Source organism: Salvelinus fontinalis, chromosome 2, assembly GCF_029448725.1.
Source record: "Salvelinus fontinalis isolate EN_2023a chromosome 2, ASM2944872v1, whole genome shotgun sequence".
NCBI classification, from domain to species: Eukaryota; Metazoa; Chordata; class Actinopteri; order Salmoniformes; family Salmonidae; genus Salvelinus; species Salvelinus fontinalis.
This window is the reverse complement of record NC_074666.1, coordinates 46,217,285-46,240,466: the sequence shown is the minus strand read 5'-3', so window position 1 is coordinate 46,240,466 and position 23,182 is coordinate 46,217,285. Positions and strand designations below refer to the sequence as shown.

General features: G+C 42.4%; 1 protein-coding gene across 3 annotated transcripts in view; it reads right to left on the bottom strand.

The window, feature by feature from the left end:
• LOC129819810 (protein FAM168A-like) overlaps positions 1 to 12,495 on the bottom strand; it is a 56,505-nt gene extending 44,010 nt beyond the window's left edge. For 2 of the 3 annotated variants that reach the window (XM_055876418.1, XM_055876435.1), the window contains exons 1-2: positions 12,226 to 12,495; positions 1,522 to 1,642 (exon numbers count right to left, since the gene is read on the bottom strand). In XM_055876418.1, the coding sequence (XP_055732393.1) occupies positions 1,522 to 1,592 (71 nt within the window). In that variant the 5' untranslated portion in view covers positions 1,593 to 1,642; positions 12,226 to 12,495. The remainder of the gene's footprint in view (positions 1 to 1,521; positions 1,643 to 12,225) is intronic. The other variant, XM_055876425.1, reaches the window with a different exon arrangement.
• Between the last annotated feature and the right edge of the window lie 10,687 nt (positions 12,496 to 23,182).

Sequence of the window (23,182 nt, the reverse complement as noted above, 5' to 3'; positions counted from 1 at the left end):
AGTGCTCAGCATATGTGGGAAGTCCTTAAAGACTGTTGGAAAAGCATTCCAGTTGAAGATGGTTTAGAGAATGCCAAGAGTGTGCAAAGCTGTCATCAAGGCAAAGGGTGGCTACTTTGAAGAATCTAAAATATATTTTGATTTGTTTAACACTTTTGGTTACTACATGATTCCATATGTGTTCATTCATAGTGTTGAAGTCTTCACTATTATTTTGCAATGTAGAAAATAGTAAAAATAAAGAAAACCCCTTGAATTAGTAGGTGTGTCTAAACTTGTGACTGGAACTGCACATAAAACTGTGCATAGAGGTTGGGAAATAAAATAATGTCATAGGAAAAAATGTAAGGACATGTCAGGACATCCATCCTCCACCCAAGCCTGTGACAGAGTAAATGCAGAAAGAAAATGACAATATATTCAGTTAATTCGGTACCAACTCATTTTTGCATATACTGCAGAAGGAAAAAAAGGTGAAATTATATAACACCATTACATGCTGACCAGACCCGGACACGTCGCTTGCACTAGCATTGCAAAATAAATGTACACATACATGTCATTAAATCATTGCACCCATACTGCTCGCGAGCATCTGCGTAGCTAGGCGCTAAAATAGAGCTTGGTTCTATTTGTGATACTCGACGTGCTGAAAGTCCTGCCTCTCCAATCTCGTCATTGGTTTTTAGAAGCATATAACCATGTACCATCTCCTCATTGATTTTTAGGAGCATATACCCACGTGGGTGATTGAAAGATGAACTGAGGTCCACACTCCAGTCGGTTGTGGTAATGCACCTTAAAGTTGGTTGCGAACCGCCATATAAAGTCCAAAGAAGAAGAAGCCTGAAGGAGGAGAGATAACTAGAAACTAACTCAGTTGACCATTTTATCTGTGGATTAATTGTCGGAGTAGAAGACCTTGTGCATTTCAGGTAAAATAACAACCCAATGTTTATATCCCAGGACAAATTAGCTAGCAACAGCAAGCTAGCAAGTTAATTACCATAAATATTTAATGCTTTTCGACCTGTCCCCAAATTAATATCATTTGTTCATTGTTTGTTTTAATATTTCAACCTGTTTGTCCTGATCGCGTCTGGTGTGGGTGGACAAAATCAACTTGCAGACGCACACGCGCTGTCTGGTCAGCATGTTACACTGTAATATATACATACTGTAAGGACTTACAATGTGGTCATCCATTTTGCTAATTTTGTTTTCATCACTTTCAGACATTCATTTGGTGACATGTTTAGAGGTCAGCAAGGTCAAAGTTCATGAACCTCAACCTCACACCTGTAGCCTATTCAGTGAGGTTAAAAGTTTCAGAACGTTGCAGATAGAAATGTAATGGATAGAGCCGGCACGATTCCCTATTCTACACAATCTATTTCTAGCTCAACGTTCTGTAACGTATTTCCGTTCCTGAACAGACTCTGGGCCATTTCATCACATTGGTAGTGGAGGATGGGGGGGGGGGGGGGGGGGGTTAAAGCATCGAAGTTGTTCTACACTGACCTCTTCAGGTTCTGAGCACTTTCGGGTTGGTACAAGAAACTGAATTGGTCGGTGGGGTGCCCGCCGGCCATTCTCAGGGCAATGCTAGTGTAGGAGCGGAGGAGGAAATGGCAATGCAAATCTGTGAAAATGAACAAAAGAACCATGATTATAACAGAAGCAGAGAAACTGGGAGAAAGGTAGCAGTGAGAGGGTATGACTGCAGCATAAGCAGAGAGATGGAAGGAGAAAGAGAGACATTGAGGGGGGAAGGAGAGAGAGGGGAGACCGAAGAGATAAAGAGAGAGAGGTGGAGAAAGAGCGAGGGAGATAGGTCATGATAATTGAACAGAAGAAGCCAAGGTAGGTCACCTCTAAAGTAGAAGCACAGAGCACACATATAGCAGCATGACAGATGTGCAAATGCAAAAAAAACTGTGGGTGGAAGGAAACCAAACAGAGCAAAGCTATGAAATTGAATTTAATGATCCATGACACTTGAAAGCCATGCCACCAGAGTGTAGCAGTGTACCAATAGTTTATTTAAGCAATAAGACCCGAGGAGGTGTGGTATAAGGCCAATATACCATGACTAAGGGCTGTTTTTACACACGACACAACGCAGAGTGCCTGGACAGTCCTTAGCCGTGGTATTAAGACCATATACCACAAACACCCAAAGTGCCTTATTGCTATTATAAACTGGTTACCAACATAATTAGAGCAGTAAAAATAAATGTTTACCCATGGTATATGGTCTGATTTACCACAGCTGTCAGCCAATCAGTATTCAGGGCTCGAACCACCCAGTTTATAATACTGTGTATGCCATACATCTACGTAGATCTGATCCCATCCATGATAATACCTTGATATTTAGCACAGCCAGGTTAGAAGGTCAATGTGATGATTTGCACACTTTTAATAGCCTACCTTCATAAGAACCTCCCAGAATTCCACATTCCTCACCCTATCACCCAGCACCATCTATTGCCTTTTATCTTCTCATTTTAGTAGCACACACCACTGAGAGCAACACTTTAATAGATGTAGAGGAGAGACGACTGGAGTGTAGAACACTATTGCACACCAAGCTCTGGAACTTTGTAGGAGCTTTGGGGGAGCGATGTAGCGTAGCCGTGCATGATTGGAATGCGTTGCAGCCAGGACTACTCCACTCCTGATTGCGGTGGGCTGTCTGTCGCCAGGCCCCATGTATCAAACACAAGAGTGCCTCCAAGAAGGAGATAATTAATTCTTAACTTCTCTCCCCTGACGGCAAACAAGTGTTTACCAGCCATGGGAAGCACGACACAGAGGCTGTTCTAGTTTCCTCAGACGCTGACACTTGGATCAAGGTAAACAAAATGGCAGAGCAAGAGGGAGAGAGTGACTTATGATCGAGTCAAAGCAAACAATGTTTTCCGAGCTCACTCCATCGTTTCTTTTTGTTGAGGTCCAGTGCTGAATCCTCAACTAAAAGTGATGAGAAATTAGTAGAATTGTAAAGTAGAGATTTGTCTCTTGACATTCCAGGCTGTACCTATGGAGACAAGGCTATGACTCTACAGGTTAAGAGCCGATAGGCATCCTAGGTAGGGCTGTTGTGGTGAGCGTATTACCGCCACACCGGCGGTCACAAGTCATGAAGGCTGTCAAATTCCACATGACCATTTAGTCACGGTAATTAGGCTTCTCCAAGCTCTAATGCTGCTGCTGGTCATTAGTAGGCTACCAAACATGCTAACTGCCTGGTACTGAGCACTCCATTGTCCCTCGAATCACTCTGACGTCAATGCAAATGTTATCGAAAATCTAATCAAACACTCCATGAGAGCCCATGAGCTCATGTTGCGTAACATTTCTATAGGCTATGCAATTGCGGAAGAACAGAGTGATGCCCACTAAAAAATTATGAGGATTCCATCAGCTTTCTATAGGCTAGGCCTACTATATTTATTTCCAAACTTTCCTAATATTAAGCACATTGCTTATAATTATTTACAACAGGAGTGAAGCCTACCTGACTGGCATGAAAATAACTCACGGGGAAGAGCATCCTCCATTCGCTATTTAAGTGCATAGATGACATGTATTTTTTTCCGCTGTCATTGTTTCAATACAGGTACATGATAATGGTCCATTCTAAATCAAAACAAATGTAAAGACAAGATTAAATCAAGAATAGTCTGATGGGTGACAATTCTAGCCGATCACTTTTATATACATTTTATATTGTCACTTGTGAATGATGCCCAGCATAAGAAAAAAATCAGCGTCGTACACCTCTTGTAGCATTATCAAGCCCAACTAAAGTGGCCAAAAACGTATTCAAATTAAGCACATTAATCCACTTTACAAGGGGTGTAGAGCCTAACTGGCATATATAAGCAGCGTGTGAGTTTCAAGTTTGGGGAAGATCATTTTCACCATAAAAATGCACCTTTATTATAAAAGCGTTGCATCAGCCGTATTGCATAAAAACGTTTTTTTGATGCTAGTGGTTGTATTAATTTGGGGTCTATCGCATCTCACAACTGTCCCAGACTATGTTTGGAATATTTATTTCTTGCACAGAATAGGTTGACTTTTGTACTCTGGGGGATAGTAGATTGACATAGGATAGTGCTTTTGCTGTTCGCCAGGTCTACTCATCTTGTTGGCTGACAAAGTAAATGAACATTTCTACCAATATCTTCAATATGCACCTTGGAATTGGATAAGAACACGCACTGTTGCGTCCCTGATATCTCTGACTTGTAGCCTGTGAAAAAAAAACAATCATGTGACTAAGAGCCATGTGAGTGAGAGGCTTTGTATTGTGCAGCACACTCAGGGAGAAGGGCACACTGCAGCACTCCGGGCCGCAAAAGGCATGGGTTTTTTAGGGTGCGTTACGGCCACAAAGGGGATGCCGCTTTAAAAAACTCGAGGCATTATCAAGTGCTTGTCAAATTGTGAATGAAAGACTGATGAAGCGTGTACAGCCTGCACAAAAAAAAACAAAGCAGAGCTCATGCCTTTCATGCGACTTTTTCAAATCATCATTAGTTTTATCATGCAGCCTTACAATGTATTAAAAAACAAAACATATAGCCCAATGTTTGTAGAACAAGTAAAGTTACATGAATAACTCTAAATTAAGCATATAGGAGTACCTATTTCTTTGTTAACTGCTCAACACAGATAGCCGCATATGCGCACTCCCTCAAATCGTTTGGAGAAAATATTTATATTTTATTCAGCTTTGTTCAATTGTATCCTTCATACTATAAAACAATATAAAATATGCCATGGAATTATAAACAAATCTCGTCTGATAAATTAACTAGTGTAGCCAACACCCATTTGGCATAGCCACATCAGGACCTAACATAAGGACAACTCTATGCTAGGGCTGGGCGATATGATGATATATGTAACCGATGTGAAATGGCTAGCTAGGAATCGGTAGTGCGCGCTAGCAGCCTTTCAGTCGGTGACGTCACTTGCTCTGAGACTTGAAGTAGTGGTTCCCCTTGCTCTGCAAGGGCCGCAGCCTTTGTGGAGCGATGGGTAACGACGCTTCATGGGTGACTGTTGTTGATGTGTGCAGAGGGTCCCTGGTTCGCGCGAGGGATGGTCTAAAGTTATACTGTTACATATATATCGTGTGACGATAGAGCATAATATGAAATGATAGAAAAACGTCTATCGTTTATTTCGTTGTGTCTCAAATCACTCTACGGCAATATTTTTTGTCAATTGGACGACGTTTTGCATGTGCCGTGTGGAAGGAAATTTGCAACAGAAACAAACATGGAAGAGTGAACATGACACAGAGCACGAAGACACGGAGCTCGTACCTAAAAGAGGGGCAACTTTGGTTGCATGGACGTGGAATGGGTATGAAAAGTCTGACACGGACCAGAAAACCGCCCACTGCAAAATATGCCGCAGGCCGGTCCCGACAACAGGCTCAAACACCACTAACCTCTTTTACCACCTACGCAAGAATCATGTGAAACAGTACGGAGAGAGTCTATGGAGGAGACCCAAACAAGTACAGTCGAGTGCTTAAAACAAACCCCCGACTCAGACGTTGCAAGAGTGCTTTGTCCGCTGCACACCACATGGTATAGAATCACGAAGATGGAAGGCTGCCGTTACAACTTACATCTGCAAAGAAATGGCCCCAATTTACAAGGTTGAGAAATGGGGGTTTTGTGAGTTGGTCATAACAACCGACCCAAGGTACCAAGTGTAAATTGATATGTGACACATATTATTGCCAAAATAGCATGCAAAACAGGCAAGCCCCCCCCCCCCCCCCCCCCCCCCCAATTTTTTTTACAAATATTTTAGGGCTATATTTTAAGTGTTTTCTATTTACCCATTTTAGATATTCATATTTTGTTACATGCTTAATTGACCATTTGCACAGGTTCTAAATGAAATAAATAATCAAACATGAGTAAGTACCTTTTTATTTGTTGAGAAGAATTCAAAATGTGAGAAATAGGCCTTTACATGTTGTAATTTTATATAAACTATTTATTCATTGAATTTACAGAAAATGTGCTATATCGTGATATGTATCGTTAACGGGATATGAAATTACCTATAACGGGATATGAGAGTTTGGCCATATCACCCAGCCCTAATCTATGCTATTATTTTCTTCTGAAATATAAATTTTCTTCATATCATGCTTCTTTAAAGCTGTCTAAAATATATAATGGATATATTGTTAAGGTGTAGGCTACATTAAAAGTACAGTTGAAGTCGGAAGTTTAGATACATTTCAACTCAGTTTCACAATTCTTGACATTTAATCCTAGTAAAAGTTCCCTGTTTTAGGTCAGTTAGGAACCCCACTTTATTTTAAGAATGTGAAATGTCAGAATAATAGTAGAGAGAATGATTTATTTCAGATTTTATTTCTTTTATCACATTCCCAGTGGGTCAGAAGTTTACATACACGCGATTAGTATTTGGTAGCATTGCCATTAAATTTTCCATTGCCATTAAATATGATTGGCATCATTGTCCATTTGGAAGACCCATTTGCGACCAAGCTTTAACTTCCTGACTGATGTCTTGAGATGTTGCTTCAATATATCCACATAATTTTCCTCCCTCATGATGCCATCGATTTTGTGAAGTGGACCAGCCCCTCCTGCAGCAAAGCACCCCCACAACATGATGCTGCCACCCCCGTGCTTCACGGTTGGGATGGTATTCTTCAGCTTGCAAGCATCCCCCTTTTTCCTCCAAACATAACAATGGTCATTAAGGCCAAACAGTTCTATTTTTGTTTTATCAGACCAGAGGATATTTCTCCAAAAAGTACAATCTTTGTCCACATGTGCAGTTGCAAACCGTAGTCTGGCTTTGTTATGGTGGTTTTGGAGCAGTGGCTTCTCCCTTGCTGAGCAGCCTTTCAAGTTATGTCGATATAGGACTCGTTTTACTGTGGATATAGATACTTTTGTACCCGTTTCCTCCAGCATCTTCACAAGGTCCTTTGCTGTTGTTCTTGGAATCATTTGCACTTTTCGCACCAAAGTACGTTCATCTCTAGGAAACAGAAAGCGTCTCCTTCCTGAGCGGTATGACAGCTGCTTGGTCCCAAGGTGTTTATACTTGCGTACTATTGTTTGTACAGATGAACGTGGTACCTTCAGGCTTTTGGAAATTGCTCCCAAGAATGAACCAGACTTGTGGAAGTCTACAAAAGAAATTCTGAGGTCTGGGCTGATTTCTTTTGATTTTCCCATGATGTCAAGCAAAGAGGCACTGAGTTTGAAGGTAGGCCTTGAAATACATCCACAGGTACACCTCCAAATGACTCAAATGATGTCAATTAGCATATCAGAAGCTTCTAAAGCCATGACATAATTTTCTGGAATTTTCCAAGCTGTTTAAAGGCAAAGTCAACTTAGTGTATGTAACCCACTGGAACTGTGATACAGTGAATTATAAGTGAAATAATCTGTCTGTAAACAATTGTAGGAAAAATGACTTGTGTCATGCACAAAATAGATGTCCTAACCGACTTGCCAAAACTATAGTTTGTTAACAAGAAATTTGTGGAGTGGTAGAAAAACTAGTTTTAATGACTCCAACCTAAGTGTATGTGAACTTCCGACTTCAACTGTATTTATTAGACTTTTTAAAATGGCTCGGAGGCTGTGTGTGGAAGCAAGGAGATGCTAAATGTGTTCATGTTAATTAAATGGTAAATTACCATGAGACCGAGCGTTATTTGCTTGACAATCACCAGCCGGCAAAATTTTGTGACCGCCACAGCCCTAATCCTATGGGCATGTTACAGAGTCATTGTAGACACCGACCACACACCCTTTGGCAGCCTCCTCGACAGGGTTCAGAGGTATAACATTCCAAAAGAACAACTCCGACATTCCATCATTCCACAGGAGGAGGCCTACGGAAACAGCAGCGGAGAATTGTGTACACGCATTCCAGCAGATCTCCCCCGTAGACAATAACCCTGTGTCTGTCAGCTGCTCAGCTCTGCATCAAAACACAGCACACAAATGAAGGGAGGGGCACAAATTAACATGTGGAGGTTAGAGGAAGACAGGAAAGGAGTGAACCCATGACGTCAGCGGTAGAGAGAGGGGCGAGAATTTTGTGCCTCCTTTACTACAGCAAAACAGAGCAGTTACAGGAACTGCAGGGCTGTGGAGAGAGATGGCATCACGATGCACCCGAAATGGCACCCTTTTTCCTATATAGTGCACTAGTTTTAACTAGAGCCCGCATAGAACCCGCCAAGAAATCGCAATTTCTCTCTCTCCTCAATTTTGAGAATAGAAACCATCTCAAGATGGCGAAAATGGAGAAAATGATTCCTCAGCCAGTCAGCAGTCAGCCAAGAGACTTCTCTATTCACTGTGAGCCTCATAACTTCGAGGTGTGTGTGTGTTTATGCACACTGAGTATACCAAACATTAGGAAAATCTTGCCAATACTGAGTTGCACCCCCCCATCGGGGCATGGACTCAACCCACAGGGATGCTGGCCCATGTTGACTCCAATGCTTCCCACAGTTGTGTCAAGTTGGCTGGATGTCCTTTGAGTGGTGGATTATTCTTGATACACACGGGAAATGGTTGACCGTGAAAAATCAAGCAGCATTGTAGTTCTTGACACAAACCAGCGCGCCTGGCACCTACTACCATACCCCGTTCAAATGTACTTAAATGCTTATGTCTTACCCACTCACCTTCTGAATGGCACACATACACAATCCACATCGCAAGGCTTAAAAATCCTTCTTTAACTTGTCTCCTCCCCTTCATCTACACTGATTGGAGTGGATTTAACATGTGACATCAATAAGGGATCAGTGTCAGCAGTTGATGTTACTCTTCAATAACAGAGACCCGAAAGCAAATCAGGGGGAGAAACATAGGAAATATTCTTACAATAGCTTTCACCTGGATTCACCTGGTCAATCTATGTAATAGAAAGAGCAGGTGTTTTTAATGTTTTGTATAGTCAGTGTGTGTGAGTGTGTGCACTTTGCGTGTATTAGAGAGAGAAAGCACGTGTGTGTGTGTGTGTGTTGCAAATGCCATGTGTTTGGGTTGTGCCCGTTCGACAGTATGCGTGTGTGTGGAGACTTGTTTCAGCGGCCCGGGGCTACCTAAGGTGAGAGAGAGTTCAGATTCCCTCTGACACATCTGTCCCCGAGGACTGAGCAACGAGCCAATTGGCTTCCTACTGCCGGGTCCATTCCTCCTACTGACCTGACCCCTCCCCTTCACTCCGCGATTAAATTTCCCCTAAGTACAGATTAATGATCAGCTCCCCTTCTTCCAATCTTAACTATTAGTGGATAAAACTTCATAGCAACTTTACAGCACTGCGCCTTTCACTACAAACAGCCTAGCCAACAACACATTAATTACAGTATACTATGTACGTATCCAGACAAAGGACTTGCAGAAACAACAGTTTTAACATGACATGGTGGAACAGAGTAGGCCTTACTCATTTTTACATTTGACATTTTAGTCATTTAGCATATGCTCTTATACATTTTCATACTTTTTTGTATTGGTCCCCCATGGGAATCGAACCCACAACCCTTGCATGCTCTACCAACTGAGCTACACTAGACATTAAACGATTAGTCATTAAACGATGAGAAATGGTATATCATTAACGAAGAAATCAGCCATTTAGACACATTAACACGGGAACAAGTGCCTTTCCACAGATATTGGAGCATCTCCACATCTCTGTGGTGTGTTCTGTCTCACTGCCCTCTGGAGCCCGGCAGATCACACAGCAGCACCCAAACTCACAGACGGTGGAGCAACAGATTCGCCCCACGCGACACAATACTAAGCTACAGTCCACAGTGTTCACCTGGAACATGTTCTGCAGGCCACAACGAAGTGGAACTGGACCTTTCAGGTAGAAATATGTTATGTAGAACAAACATGCCTCTGACAGGTAGAATAGGGATTCATGTCATTTCTATCTAACATGTCCCACAATGTTCGCCTATTGAACATGGCCCTGCTGTTCTGAAAGATGTCTTCAGGTTCATGACCGTGTGGGGCATCATATTTGATGTGACTTTCAGTCATGTGGTGAGGACAGCATAAGCCTTTTTACACCAAACTACCAGACTACAACTCCCACAATGCCCTGCATTGCCAATGTGTCTGTTCACAGTGTCCAGTGCTAACCCAATGCAGTCATCTCTGAGTTGTCATTACATTTTTACAAGTCCTCTCTGTAGATTTGCTTTATGGTAGATGTGAAACAAACCACACAAAAAAAAGCGGATTGTGACATTGAGACATTAAGCTAGACTAGTCTCGGTGCCTCTGCCCTAGGCCTTGCTGCATGACTCAGTGAGCTTTGGAGATCCCCATCAGCCTCAGGTAAACCAACTATAAAGACACATGCACAGCGTGGAGAGATAAAGTGGGATATAAATAAAACATTTGAAGAAAAAACAGCAAAGAAACAAATCCTCAACATCCCTGGGGTGTCTTCAAAGACAGAGACAGGGGAATTGTTCAGTTGGTCATAGCCGCGGGCATGTTGGTGCATCACTCTCTCTCGTTCTCCTCTATTGCTCTGCTCAGTCATTATTTTCTCTCGCTCCCTCCCTTGTGTTGTCGGTAAAGGCAGGGAGAGCCCAAGGGGTGATTGTGAAGCACATCCATGGTTTGATAAAGCCAGGGAGTGTAGTGGGTTATATCGCTGCAGATACAGTACTTGGCAATTGAAAACAACATTGAAAGTAGTTGATTTACCCCCAAATCTCCATCTAGCCCTTCCTGTCAGCTACATCGGTTAACTGTAGTATCTGCAAGTATAAGTAACTGCAAGTGTAGCTACCAGTGCACAGTGAAAGGGATAGATTTCAAATACAGATGCTTGCATTTTTTTACACTAAATCTAAGGCAAAAGAGACAAGTCTATATGGATTCGGAGGTTTCATCAATCAACATCAACAATATAAAGATGACACTCATGCCAGTCCATCCTATCCTTCCAGAACAATAATGGGGTGTTACCAACCCAACACAAGGTGTGCATCCAAAATGGCACCCTATTCCCCTAGCCCTAACATCCCCTTAAGGCTCCCCATAGGGCTCTAGTCAAATGTAGTGCACTATGTAGGGATAGGGTGCCATTTCAGATGCACAAAGGTGGCAAGCCTACACAGGCCTAAATCATGGTTTTAAAGTCCTAAAGCAATGTGCATTGTCAATAAACCAACATATTTGGTTTTGTTAACAATTGTTCGTCCTCTCTAAAGCAGCAGCAAATGACATCTACATTTTTCAAAATGTCAAATTGTTTGGACATGCAACAGGCTATTGGCTAGTGATCTGTTCCTTCAAAATGAAAATCACAACTACAATATTTGTGGTATTATTCTTATTCTCGTTATATTGTAGTGTTATTACAGTATCATTTGTATTATTCATTCTTATATTATGAATATTCGGCTTTTTATTATTATCACTGAGCAGTTTAGATTTGACCATAGGCCTATCGTACTAGCCTACTTTACAAAAGCATAATCACCACCGCAAATAGAGAAAAGTAATAACAAAACATTTCCCCGGCAGTTATTGCACGCATAGGTCTACAATGAATCAACGAACGTCAGCTCGTGTCCTATATCAAACTGAAAGATTGACTTGGATTCAGCTGATGTGAGAAAGTGAAATAAATAGTTTCCCCTATCTGTCCTCTCTATCATGTGGACGCTGTCCTGAAATAATTACAGCGCTCTGAAATGTACTTGGTTTTTTTTATGTCACACATTCAACGTCCCGACACCATTTTGAGCAGCACGAACCTTTACCAACAGCCGAAATGCTGCTGCTGCATGAGTAGGAAAAATGTATAGCCGGGACAAGAGGTCGGCAGCAATTCCTTTGCACTCACTCTCAGTCCCTGTCATGTTTTACAATGCATCCTTTAGATCCAAAGCCGTTGCTACCGCGATAAGGCTACATTGTTGCACACATCAAACCGCAATGCTACACACAAACACTATTGTCTTGTTTTCTTTGCCCTTGGATCTATGGCGTGCAACGTGTAGCCTAGTCTATTCATCTGTAATATTTTCAACCATGCATGACCATTACATATTTTACATATGCATAGCAAATCTATATATTTACATTCTCAGGACACATCTGTCTAAAATATTAGATTACGTTTTAATATCAAACTCACCAAATGTCAAAGGGAATTTGTTATCGTGGAGCACCTTTCCTTTAATTCTATGCTGAGTTCGGTGTTGTCACTGTTTTCCCTTGATCAGTGCTGGCAGTTTTCTCCAAGGTTTACTTCGGTGGGTTCTCTAAGCAGCGTTTTGGTAACGTCGACATCCACACAAAGTGGGGGGAAGGGAATATTGAGAGCGCAAAGGAGAGGTATCAGAGTGGCAGTAAAACCACCGAGTTTCTAAACCCAGAGGCGCAACATCGCGATACTTCCGGGAACGCTTGCGAAGCAGACCAAGCAGACCCGGCCGGTGTTTGGGGTTTGTGAAGTAATTTAGAGAAGTTATTTTCAAACTGACTGTTTGACATTCACCTATAAGAAAAAGTTCCTTCCATTGTGTTTGCAAGGTTTTACCCAAGACAGTACAATATGAAGACAGAAACTGATTTTCCAATAGATAACGCTTGTAGGCGATGTTCTGGCGACGTTGGCTAGCTAAGATCTTGCGCATAAACAGTCATCCGCTCTAACGGTCGTCTCGCGCTGAACTGCGCATATGCAGACAGTCAAATCAAGGCTCTCCTTCAATATAAAGTCGTTTTTGACGAAAGCTTGTCAGTTTGAAAATAACTTCTCTAAATTACTTCACAAACCCCAAACACCGGCCGGGTCTGCTTGGTCTTGGTCAGAGACCAATTCGTAAGTCTTGCTACCAGAGGAGGCTGGTGGGAGGAGATATAGGAGGACGGGCTCATTGTAATGGCTGGAATGGAATAAATGTAAGGGTATCATCAAACATATGGAAACAACATGTTTGACTCCGTTCCATTTATTACATTCCATTTAATTATCAGGTAGAACTGAAAACCAGCAGGCTTCGGACCTCGTAGGCTAAGAGTTGAATACCTTTGCACTATAGAATGAGCATGACAATAGCAGGGAGGTTTTCCGATAAGAAATATTGGAGATTTGTCCCAGATGACTTTGCAAAACATACTTGGCATACCTGCCTTTTGAGCTCTGTTGTGTTTTCACCATTGCCATGGCAATCATGAGTGATGGACATAATAGCTCTATAATATGTTTTGTATGTGAATAACAAACAGTGGGAATCCCATTTTTTTTGATAGTGTGACTGAGTTTTATAGAATCAGACAAACATGGCAAGTCAACAGAAAACCAAATTCTAACCTGTTTTTTTATATCTTTATTTAACTAGGCAAGTCAGTTAGGAAAAAAATCTTAATTTCAATGACAGCCTAGGAACAGTGGGTTAACTGCCTTGCTCAGGGACAGAACGACAGAATTTTATCTTGTGAGCTCAGGGATTTGATCTTGCAACCTTTTGGTTACCAGTCCAACGCTCTAGCCACTAGGCTACCCTGCCGCCCCATTTATTCAACCAACCACATCCCAAATTCTGCTAGTACTTGCTTATTTCAACTAAAAAACAGATAAAGCATCACCTCACGACACAACGCCTCTCCCCTATTTGACCTAGATAGTTTGTGTGTATGTATTGATATGTAGGCTGTGTGTGCCTTTAAAAAACACATTTGAGAGCCTCCCGGGTGGCGCAGTGGTCTAGGGCACTGCATCGCAGTGCTAACTGTGCCACCAGAGTCTCTGGGTTCGCGCCCAGGCTCTGTCGCAGCCGGCCGCGACCGGGAGGTCCGTGGGGCGACGCACAATTGGCATAGCGTCGTCCGGGGTAGGGAGGGTTTGGCCGGTAGGGATATCCTTGTCTCATTGCGCTCCAGCGACTCCTGTGGCGGGCCGGGCGCTGGCTTCCGGGTTGGAGGCACGCTGTGTTAAGAAGCAGTACGGCTGGTTGGGTTGTGCTTCGGAGGACGCATGGCTTTCGACCTTCGTCTCTCCCGAGCCCGTACGGGAGTTGTAGCGATGAGACAAGGTAGTAATTACTAGCGATTGGATACCACGAAAATTGGGGAGAAAATGGGATAAAATTTATTTTAAAAAAAGAAAAGAAAAAAAAACACATTTGATGTAGTTCTGTCCTTGAGCTGTTCTTGTCTGTTAATGTTCTGTATTATGTCATGTTTTGTGTGGACCCCAGGAAGAGTAGCTGCTGCTTTTGCAACAGCTAATGGGGATCCTAATAAAATACCCCAAAATAACAAACTTAACAAAAACACAAAAGCCTCAGCCCCAGAAAGCTACCAGGAGGTTAATTAAAGGGACAGAATTTAGGGCCAAGGTTTACAGTGGCAACTGAAGATAAACACACCAGACAAAGAATCTATTAAGTTAACTTGACTGGTTTGGTGTAAGGGTTTGATGTGAGGTGAGCTAGCAGTAGGTACAGTTGAAGTCAGAAGTTTACATACACTTAGGTTGTAGTCATTAAAACTCGTTTAACAAACACTACACAAATTTCTTGTGAACAAACTATAGTTTTGGCAAGTCGGTTAGGACATCTACTTTGTGCATGACACAAGTCATTTTTCCAACAATTGTTTACAGACAGATAATTTCACATACAATTCACTGTATCACAATTCCAACGGGTCAGAAGTTTACATACACTAAGTTGACTGTGCCTTTAAACAGATTGGAAAATTCCAGAAAATTATGTCGTGGCTTTAGAAGCTTCTGATAGGCTAATTGACATCATTTGAGTCAAGTGGAGGTGTACCTGTGGATGTATTTCAAGGCCTACCTTCAAACTCAGTGCCTCTTTGCTTGACATCATTGGAAAATCAAAAGAAATCAGCCAAGACCTCAGAAAACAATTGTAGACCTCCACAAGTCTGGTTCATTCTTGGGTGCTATTTCCAAATGCCTGAAGGTACCACGTTCATCTGTACAAACAATAGTACGCAAGTATAAACACCATGGGACCACGCAGCCGTCATACCGCTCAGGAAGGAGGCGCGTTATATTTCCTAGAGATGAACGTACTTTGATGCGAAAAGTGCAAATCAATCAAAGGACAACAGCAAAGGACCTTGTGAAGATGCTGGAGGAAACAGGTACAAAAGGATCTATATCCACAGTAAAACGAGCCCTATATCGACATAACCTGAAAGGCCGCTCAGCAAGGGAGAAGCCACTGCTCCACAACCGCCATAACAAAGCCAGACTACGGTTTGCAACTGCACATGGGGACAAAGATTGTACTTTTTGGAGAAATGTCCTCTGGTCTCATGAAACAAAAATAGAACTGTTTGGCCATAATGACCATTGTTATGTTTTGAGCAAAAAGGGGGATGCTTGCAAGCCGAAGAACACCATCCCAACCGTGAAGCACGGGGGTGGCAGAATCATGTTGAGGGTGTGCTTTGCTGCAGGAGGGGCTGGTGCATTTCACAAAATAGATGGCATCATGAGGTAGGAAAATGATGTGGATATATTGAAGCAACATCTCAAGACATCAGTCAGGAAGTTAAAGCTTGGTCGCAAATGGGTCTTCCAAATGGACAATGACCACAAGCATACTTCCAAAGTTGTGGCAAAATGGCTTAAGGACAACAAAGTCAAGGTATTGGAGTGGCCATCATAAAGCACTGACCTCAATCCTATAGAAAATGTCTTGGCAAAACTGAAAAAGCGTGTGCGAGCAAGGAGGCCTACAAACCTGACTCAGTTACACCAGCTCTGTCAGGAGGAATGGGCCAAAATTCACCCAACTTATTGTGGGAAGCTTGTGGAAGGCTACCCAAAATGTTTGACCCAGGTTAAACAATTGAATGGCAATGCTACCAAATACTAATTGAGTGTATGTAAACTTCTGACCCAATGGAAATGTGATGAATGAAATAAAAACTGAAATTAATCATTATCTCTACTATTATTCTGACATTTCACATTCTTAAAATAAAGTGGTGATCCTAACTGATCTAAGGCAGGGAATTTTAACTGGGATTAAATGTCAGGAATTGTGAAAAAATGAGTTGAAATGTATTTGGCTAAGGTGTATGTAAACTTCCGACTTCAACTGAATGTTAATTTGCAGAGAGCACAGTCTTCTGAAATCTAATGACATTTGCAGACCCTGCAGTCTAATTCTGCTTTTATCACCACAAGTAATGTGATAGGCCTGTGCAGTTTACAGAATGACTTGACTTGAGCACTCTTTCCTAGAAGCCATAGAATTGCTTGCTGTCATAATAATGTCATAACAGGTGACAGCTGATGTGGTATAATGTCAAATAGTTATTTTACAAGTTGGCTGGTGTTTTACCAAGCAAATTAGCTGAACCACACATTGGTTTGTGTCATCATGATTGTTGAGATAATTGTCAAGACACTAGCTGTCATGAATGTTATTGTCACGTTCCTGACCTGTTTTCTGTTGTTTTGTATGTGTGTGATGGTCAGGGCGTGAGTTTTGGGTGGGCAGTCTATGTTTTCTGTTTCTATGTTGGTTTTGGGTTGCCTAGTATGGCTCTTAATTAGAGGCAGGTGTTTTGCGTTTTCCTCTAATTGAGAGTCATATTAAGGTAGGGTGTTCTCACTGTTTGTTTGTGGGTGATTGTCTTCCGTGTCAGTGTATGTGCGCACCATACGGGACTGTTTCATTGTCGTTAGGTATTTGTAGTCTGTTCCTGTTCGTGCGTTCTTCACGTTGTATGTAAGTTTGTGTCCAGGTCTGTTTACTTCGTTTTGTTGTTTTGTAAAGTATCAAGTGTTCTTCGTGTGTTTAGTTTCGTCTTGTTTTTTAAAATTCATTATGTATTCACAACCCGCTGCATTTTGGTCTTTCGATCCTTCTCTCCTCTCCTCGTTTGAGGAGGAGGATTACGACACCCATTACAGTTATTGACATATGACATGCTTTATGTAGCCCCTTTGGACAGAGGGCTTTCCAAACAGCTGGAAGTCAGCGTTATTTCAGGCAGGCCAGGGGATTGGGTTAAAGAAGGCCTGTTATCTTAACAGGACAGGAAGTTGATGGGCTGTGTCTAAAAACACTTGCACTCTAAACATAGGGCTACTGTCACCAACATCTAGTACCATTGACCTCTGATTGAGTAATAGTCCCAGTATCCTACAATATCCTACAGAACACACTAGTAGAGAAATGCATTTGGTGGGCTATGAGGAATGTTGAGGGACTGTCATGTTATGTAATTTAATTTCATGGAACTCAGTGGGTCACTGCTGACTTTGCTGACCCTGATCTTCAATACAATAGTGTGTGGTACTGATAGGGGTAGGAATAGGACCATCTAGTGGCCACAGAGTGTACAGAGATAATAAATAGAGTCCGGTTCAAGGTCAAACCCTGAGACAGGGGCTTCAGTTTGGTTTGGCAGGGTATGCTGACATACCCTAGCTCAAGACCAAAAAATGTAAACGTAGGCTACAAAAATGTAGACTAAAATCATTACAATCTCGATTAAATCGCTCGGAGAGAAGCTGTCAGTCTGCGCCCCTTTCTCTCACTTTAAGAAAGCAGAGCTCAGAGACAGTGCCAGACAGTTTGCTTTGCTGGTCAGGCGTGTATTGCTTTGAATTTGACGCAGATGCTAAGCTACAGGACTGTTTTGCTAGCACAGACTGGAATATGTTCCGGGATTCTTCCGATGGCATTGAGGAGTAAGAGCAGGGGTGTTAACCCCGGTGTTCTGGCTAAATTCCCGATCTGGCCCTCAAACCATCATGGTCACCTAATAATCCCCAGTTTACAATTGGCTCATTCATCCCCCTCCTCTCCCCTGTAACTATTCCCCAGGTCGTTGCTGCAAATGAGAATGTGTTCTCAGTCAACTTACCTGGTAAAATAACGGTAAAATAAATAAATAAATAAATAAACATCAGTCACTGGCTTCATCAATAAGTGTCACGACTTCCACTGAAGTCGGCTCCTTTCCTTGTTCGGGCGGCATTCGGCGATCGACGTCACCGGCTTTCTAGCAATCGCCGCTCCATTTTTCATATGTCCATTTGTTTTGTCTTGTTCCATACACACCTGGTTTTCATTCCCCAATCAATCTACATGTATTTAGTCCTCTGTTCCTGTCACGCCCTGACTGTAGAGATCCTTTTATTCTCTATGTTTGTTTGGTCAGGGTGTGACTCGGGTGGGAAAGTCTATGCTTTCTGGTTCTTAGTTTTTGGCCGGGTATGATTCTCAATCAGGGACAGCTGTCTATCGTTGTCTCTGATTGGGAATCATACTTAGGCAGCCTTTTTTCCTTTTCTCATTTGTGGGTTGTTGTCTTTGTGTATGCATGTATAGCCTTACGGAGCTTCACGTTCATTTTTGTTGTTTATTGTTTTGTTGGCGACATTAAAAAAAATAAAGAAAAAATGTACGCTGACCATGCTGCACCTTGGTCCGGTCATTTTCAAGACGACGCTCGTGACAGTTCCCCCGTCATGTCTTTGTGTGTAATTGTTAATTGTTTATGGTGTATGTTCATGCGCGATACTTTATAGTTTATGTTCCGTGTTTTTGGGCACTTATGTAATTTTTTGTGCCTATTGTTGAACGGAATAAATGTGCGCTTGTTTACTCTACTCTGCTCTCCTGCACCTGATTTCGCCTCCCTTACACCACGTAACAATAAGTGCATCAATGACATTGTCCGTACAGTGAGAGTTCGTACATACCCCAACCAGAAGCCATGGATTACAGGCAACATCCGCACAAAGCTATTGAATCGTACTACACTGGCTCCATCGCTCGTCGGATGTTGCAGGGCTTGCAAACTATTACAGACTACAAAGGGAAGCACAGCCGTGAGCTGTCCAGTGATACGAGCCTACCAGACAAGCTAAATTACTTATATGCTCGCTTTGAGGCAAGCAACACTGAAGCATGCATGAGAGCATCAGCTGTTCCGAACGACTGTGTGATCACGCTCTCCGTAGCCGATGTGAGTAAGACCTTTAAGCAGGTCAACATTCACAAGGCCGCAGGGCCAGACAGATTACCAGGACGTGTACTCCGAGCATGCGCTGACCATCTGGCAAGTGTCTTCACTGACATTTTCAACCTGTTCCTGACTGAGTCTGTAATGGCAACATGTTTCAAGCAGACCACCATAGTCCCTGTGCCCAAGAACACTAAGGTAACCTGCCTAAATGACAACCGACACATAGCACTCATGTCTGTAGCCATTAAGTACTTTAAAAGGCTGGTCATGGCTCACATTAACACCAGTATCCCGGAAACCTTTGACCCATTCCAAATTGCATACCACCTCCAACAGATCCATAGATGATGTTATCTCTAATGCACTCCACACTGCCCTTTCCCACCTGGACAAAATGAATACCATTGTGAAATTGCTATTCATTGACTACAGCTCAGCATTCAACACCATAGTGCCCTCAAAGTTAATCACTAAACTAAGGACCCAGGGACCAAACACCTACCTCTGTATCTGGATCTGAATTTCCTGACGGGCCGTCCCCAGGTGGTAATAGTAGGTAACAACACATCTGCCACACTGATCCTCAACACGGAGCCCCTCAGGTGAGCGTGCTCAGTCCCCTCCTGTACTCCCTGTTTACCCATGACTGCAGGCCAGGCACCACTCCAACATCCTCATTAAGTTTGCCGATGACACAACAGTGGTAGGCCTGATCACCGACAACAATGAGATAGCCTAAAGGGAGGAGGTCAGAGACCTGGCCATGTGGTGCCAGGTTAACAACCTCTCCCTCAATAGGATCAAGACAAATTAGATGATTGTGGACTACAGGAAAAGGAGGACTGAGCACGCTCCCATTCTCGTTGACGGGGCTGTAGTGGAGCAGGTTGAGAGCCTCAAGTTCCTTGGTGCCCACATCACCAACAAACTATCATGATCCCAAAACACCAAGACAGTCATGAAGAGGGCATGACAAAGCCTATTCCCCCTCAGGAGACTGAAAAGATTTGGCATTGGTACTCAGATCCACAAAAAGTTCTATGGCTGCACCATCGAGAGCATCTTGACTGGTTGCATCACTGCCGGTACGGCAACTGCTCAGCCTCCAACCGCAAGGCACTACAGAGGGTAGTGCATATGGACCAGTACATCACTGGGGCCGAGCTGCCTGCCATCCAGGACCTCTATACTAGCCAGTGTCAGAGGAAGGCCCTAAAAATTGTCAAAGATTCCAGCCACCCTAGACTTACAGTTAAAGTCGGAAGTGTACATACACTTAGGTTGGAGTCATTAAAACTTGGTTTTCAACCACTCCACAAATTTCTTGTTAACAAACTATAGTTTTGGCAAGTCGGTTAGGACATCTACTTTGTGCATGACACAAGTCGTTTTTCCAACAATTGTTTACAGTGTCACGGCCGTCGAAAGAACTGGAACAAAGCGCAGCGTGGTCAGTGTACATTCAATGTATCACAATTCCAGTGGGTCAGAAGTTTACATACACTAAGTTGACTTTGCCTTTAAACAGCTTGGAAAATTCCTAAAAATTATGTCATGACTTTAGAAGCTTCTGATAGGCTAATTGACATCATTTGAGTCAACTGGAGGTGTAGCTGTGGATGTATTTCAAGGCCTACCTTCAAACTCAGTGCCTCTTTGCTTGACATCATGGGAAAATCAAAAGAAATCAGCCAAGACTTCAGAAAAAAATTGTAGACCTCCACAAGTCTGGTTCATCCTTGGGAGCAATTTCCAAACGCCTGAAGGTACCACGTTCATTTGTACAAAGAATAGTACGCAAGTATAAACACAATGGGACCACGCAGCCGTCATACCGCTCAGGAAGGAGACGTGTTATATTTCCTAGAGATGAACGTACTTTGATGCGAAAAGTGCAAATCAATCAAAGAACAACAGCAAAGGACCTTGTGAAGATGCTGGAGGAAACGGGTAGAGAAGTATCTATATCCACAGTAAAACAAGTCCTATATCTACATAACCTGAAAGGCCGCTCAGCAAGGAAGAAGCAACTGCTCCAAAACCGCCATAACAAAGCCAGACTACGGTTTGCAACTGCACATGGGGACAAAGATCGTACTTTTTGGAGAAATGTCCTCTGGTCTGATGAAACAAAAATAGAACTGTTTGGCCATAATGACCATCGTTATGTTTTGAGCAAAAAGGGGGTTGCTCGCAAGCTGAAGAATACCATCCCAACCGTGAAGCATAGGGGTGGCAGCATCATGTTGTAGGGGTGCTTTGCTGCAGGAGGGACTGGTGCACTTCACAAAATCGATGGCATAATGAGGTAGGAAAATTATGTGGATATATTGAAGCAACATCTCAAGGCATCAGTCAGGAAGTTAAAGCTTGGTCACAAATGGGTTTTCCAAATGGACAATTACCCCAATCATACTTACAACGTTGTGGCAAAATGGCATAAGGACAACAAAGTCAAGGTATTGGAGTGGCCATCACAAAGCCCTGACCTCAATCCCATAGAAAATTTGTGAGCAGAACTGAAAAAGGGTGTGCAAGCAAGGAGGCCTACAAACCTGACTCAGTTACACCAGCTCTGTCAGGAGGAATGGGCCAAAATTCACCCAACTTATTGTGGGAAGCTTGTGGAAGGCTACCCGAAACGCTTGACCCAAGTTTAACAATTTAAAGGCAATGCTACCAAATACTAATCGTGTGTATGTAAACTTCTGACCCACTGGGAATGTGATGAATGAAATAAAAGCAGAAATAAATCATTCTCTCTACTATTTTTCTGACATTTCACATTCTTAATACAAAGTGGTGATCCTAACTGACCTAAGGCAGGGAATTTTTTTTAGGATTACAAGACTGAGTTGAAATGCATTTGGCTAAGGTGTATGTAAACTTCCGACCTAAACTGTAGACTGTTCTCTCTGCTACCACGCTGCAAGCATTACTGGAGCGCCAAGTCTAAGTCCAAAAGGCTTCTTAACAGCTTCTACACCCAAGCCATAAGACTCCTGAACAACCCCCCTGCACCCTCTTTAGCGCTGCTGCGTCTCTTTGGTTATTATCTATGCATAGTCACTTTAGTTCTACCTCATGTACATATTACCTCAATTACCTCAACTAACCTGTGCCCTCGCACATTGACTATGTACTGGTGACCCCTGTATATAGCCTTGCTACTGTTATTTTACTGCTGCTCTTCTATTTTTATTTCTTACTTATCTATTTTCTACCTAACACATATTTTTCTTAAAATTGCATTGTTGGTTAAAGGGCTTGTAAGTAAGCAATTTGATTTGATATGTGCTTGTTTTTGCTGTTCTCCAAATAGCATTTTAGAGTTTTTAAATAGTGTAGGAATGTAATAAATGAGCTTCAACTTCCAGAATATTCCTTGCAGTAAATGAGCTTCAACTTCCCAAAATTCCCAGTTCCACCATGGCAGGGATGGACTATGTTATAAAGGCATTCGTTGTGAAATATTACAGTATGATTAGTAATAATGCATCTATAAATACCTAATGTATGTATACTTATATAAATACAGTTATTGATATTGTTTCGTACTTCTGTAAATACAGTTATTGATATTGTTTTGCAATTTCTAATTGTCTGTATCCAGATCATTCTAACCATCTCAAACTCAAACCCTCTATATAATGCACTGACCTGAGGCAGTGTCCATGATACAGGCAACAGAAATGAGGTCATCATTATACCTCCATGGGATTGGTTCACTTGGAGGGAATAGACAGTCTTCTAGTAAGGTTTAAAATAGAGCCAAGGTGATTCCCTACTGAATCAATCTGATACGCCTTAGCATTTCCACTGGGTTCATGTCATATAATTGGCATCATGACTTCTTTCTCAGCAGACCCACATTTCTGCTTGTGAAAATACTTGAACAGCTTTCATAATGATATTACAACAGTGACTCAAGAATACTCGGGTCACAAGTGCATCTGAGCTAAAACAGGAAGCAGAAACGGACTGGCTATAGGGCAGTTTGAGAAAATGCCAGATGGGCTGGTCAAACTTTAGCCCAGTGGTCTGGTCAAAAAAAAAGGTTCTCACCAGTGACCCAAAGAAACTGTAACAGTTATCTAATTCATGCAGCGATTAAGGTGTGT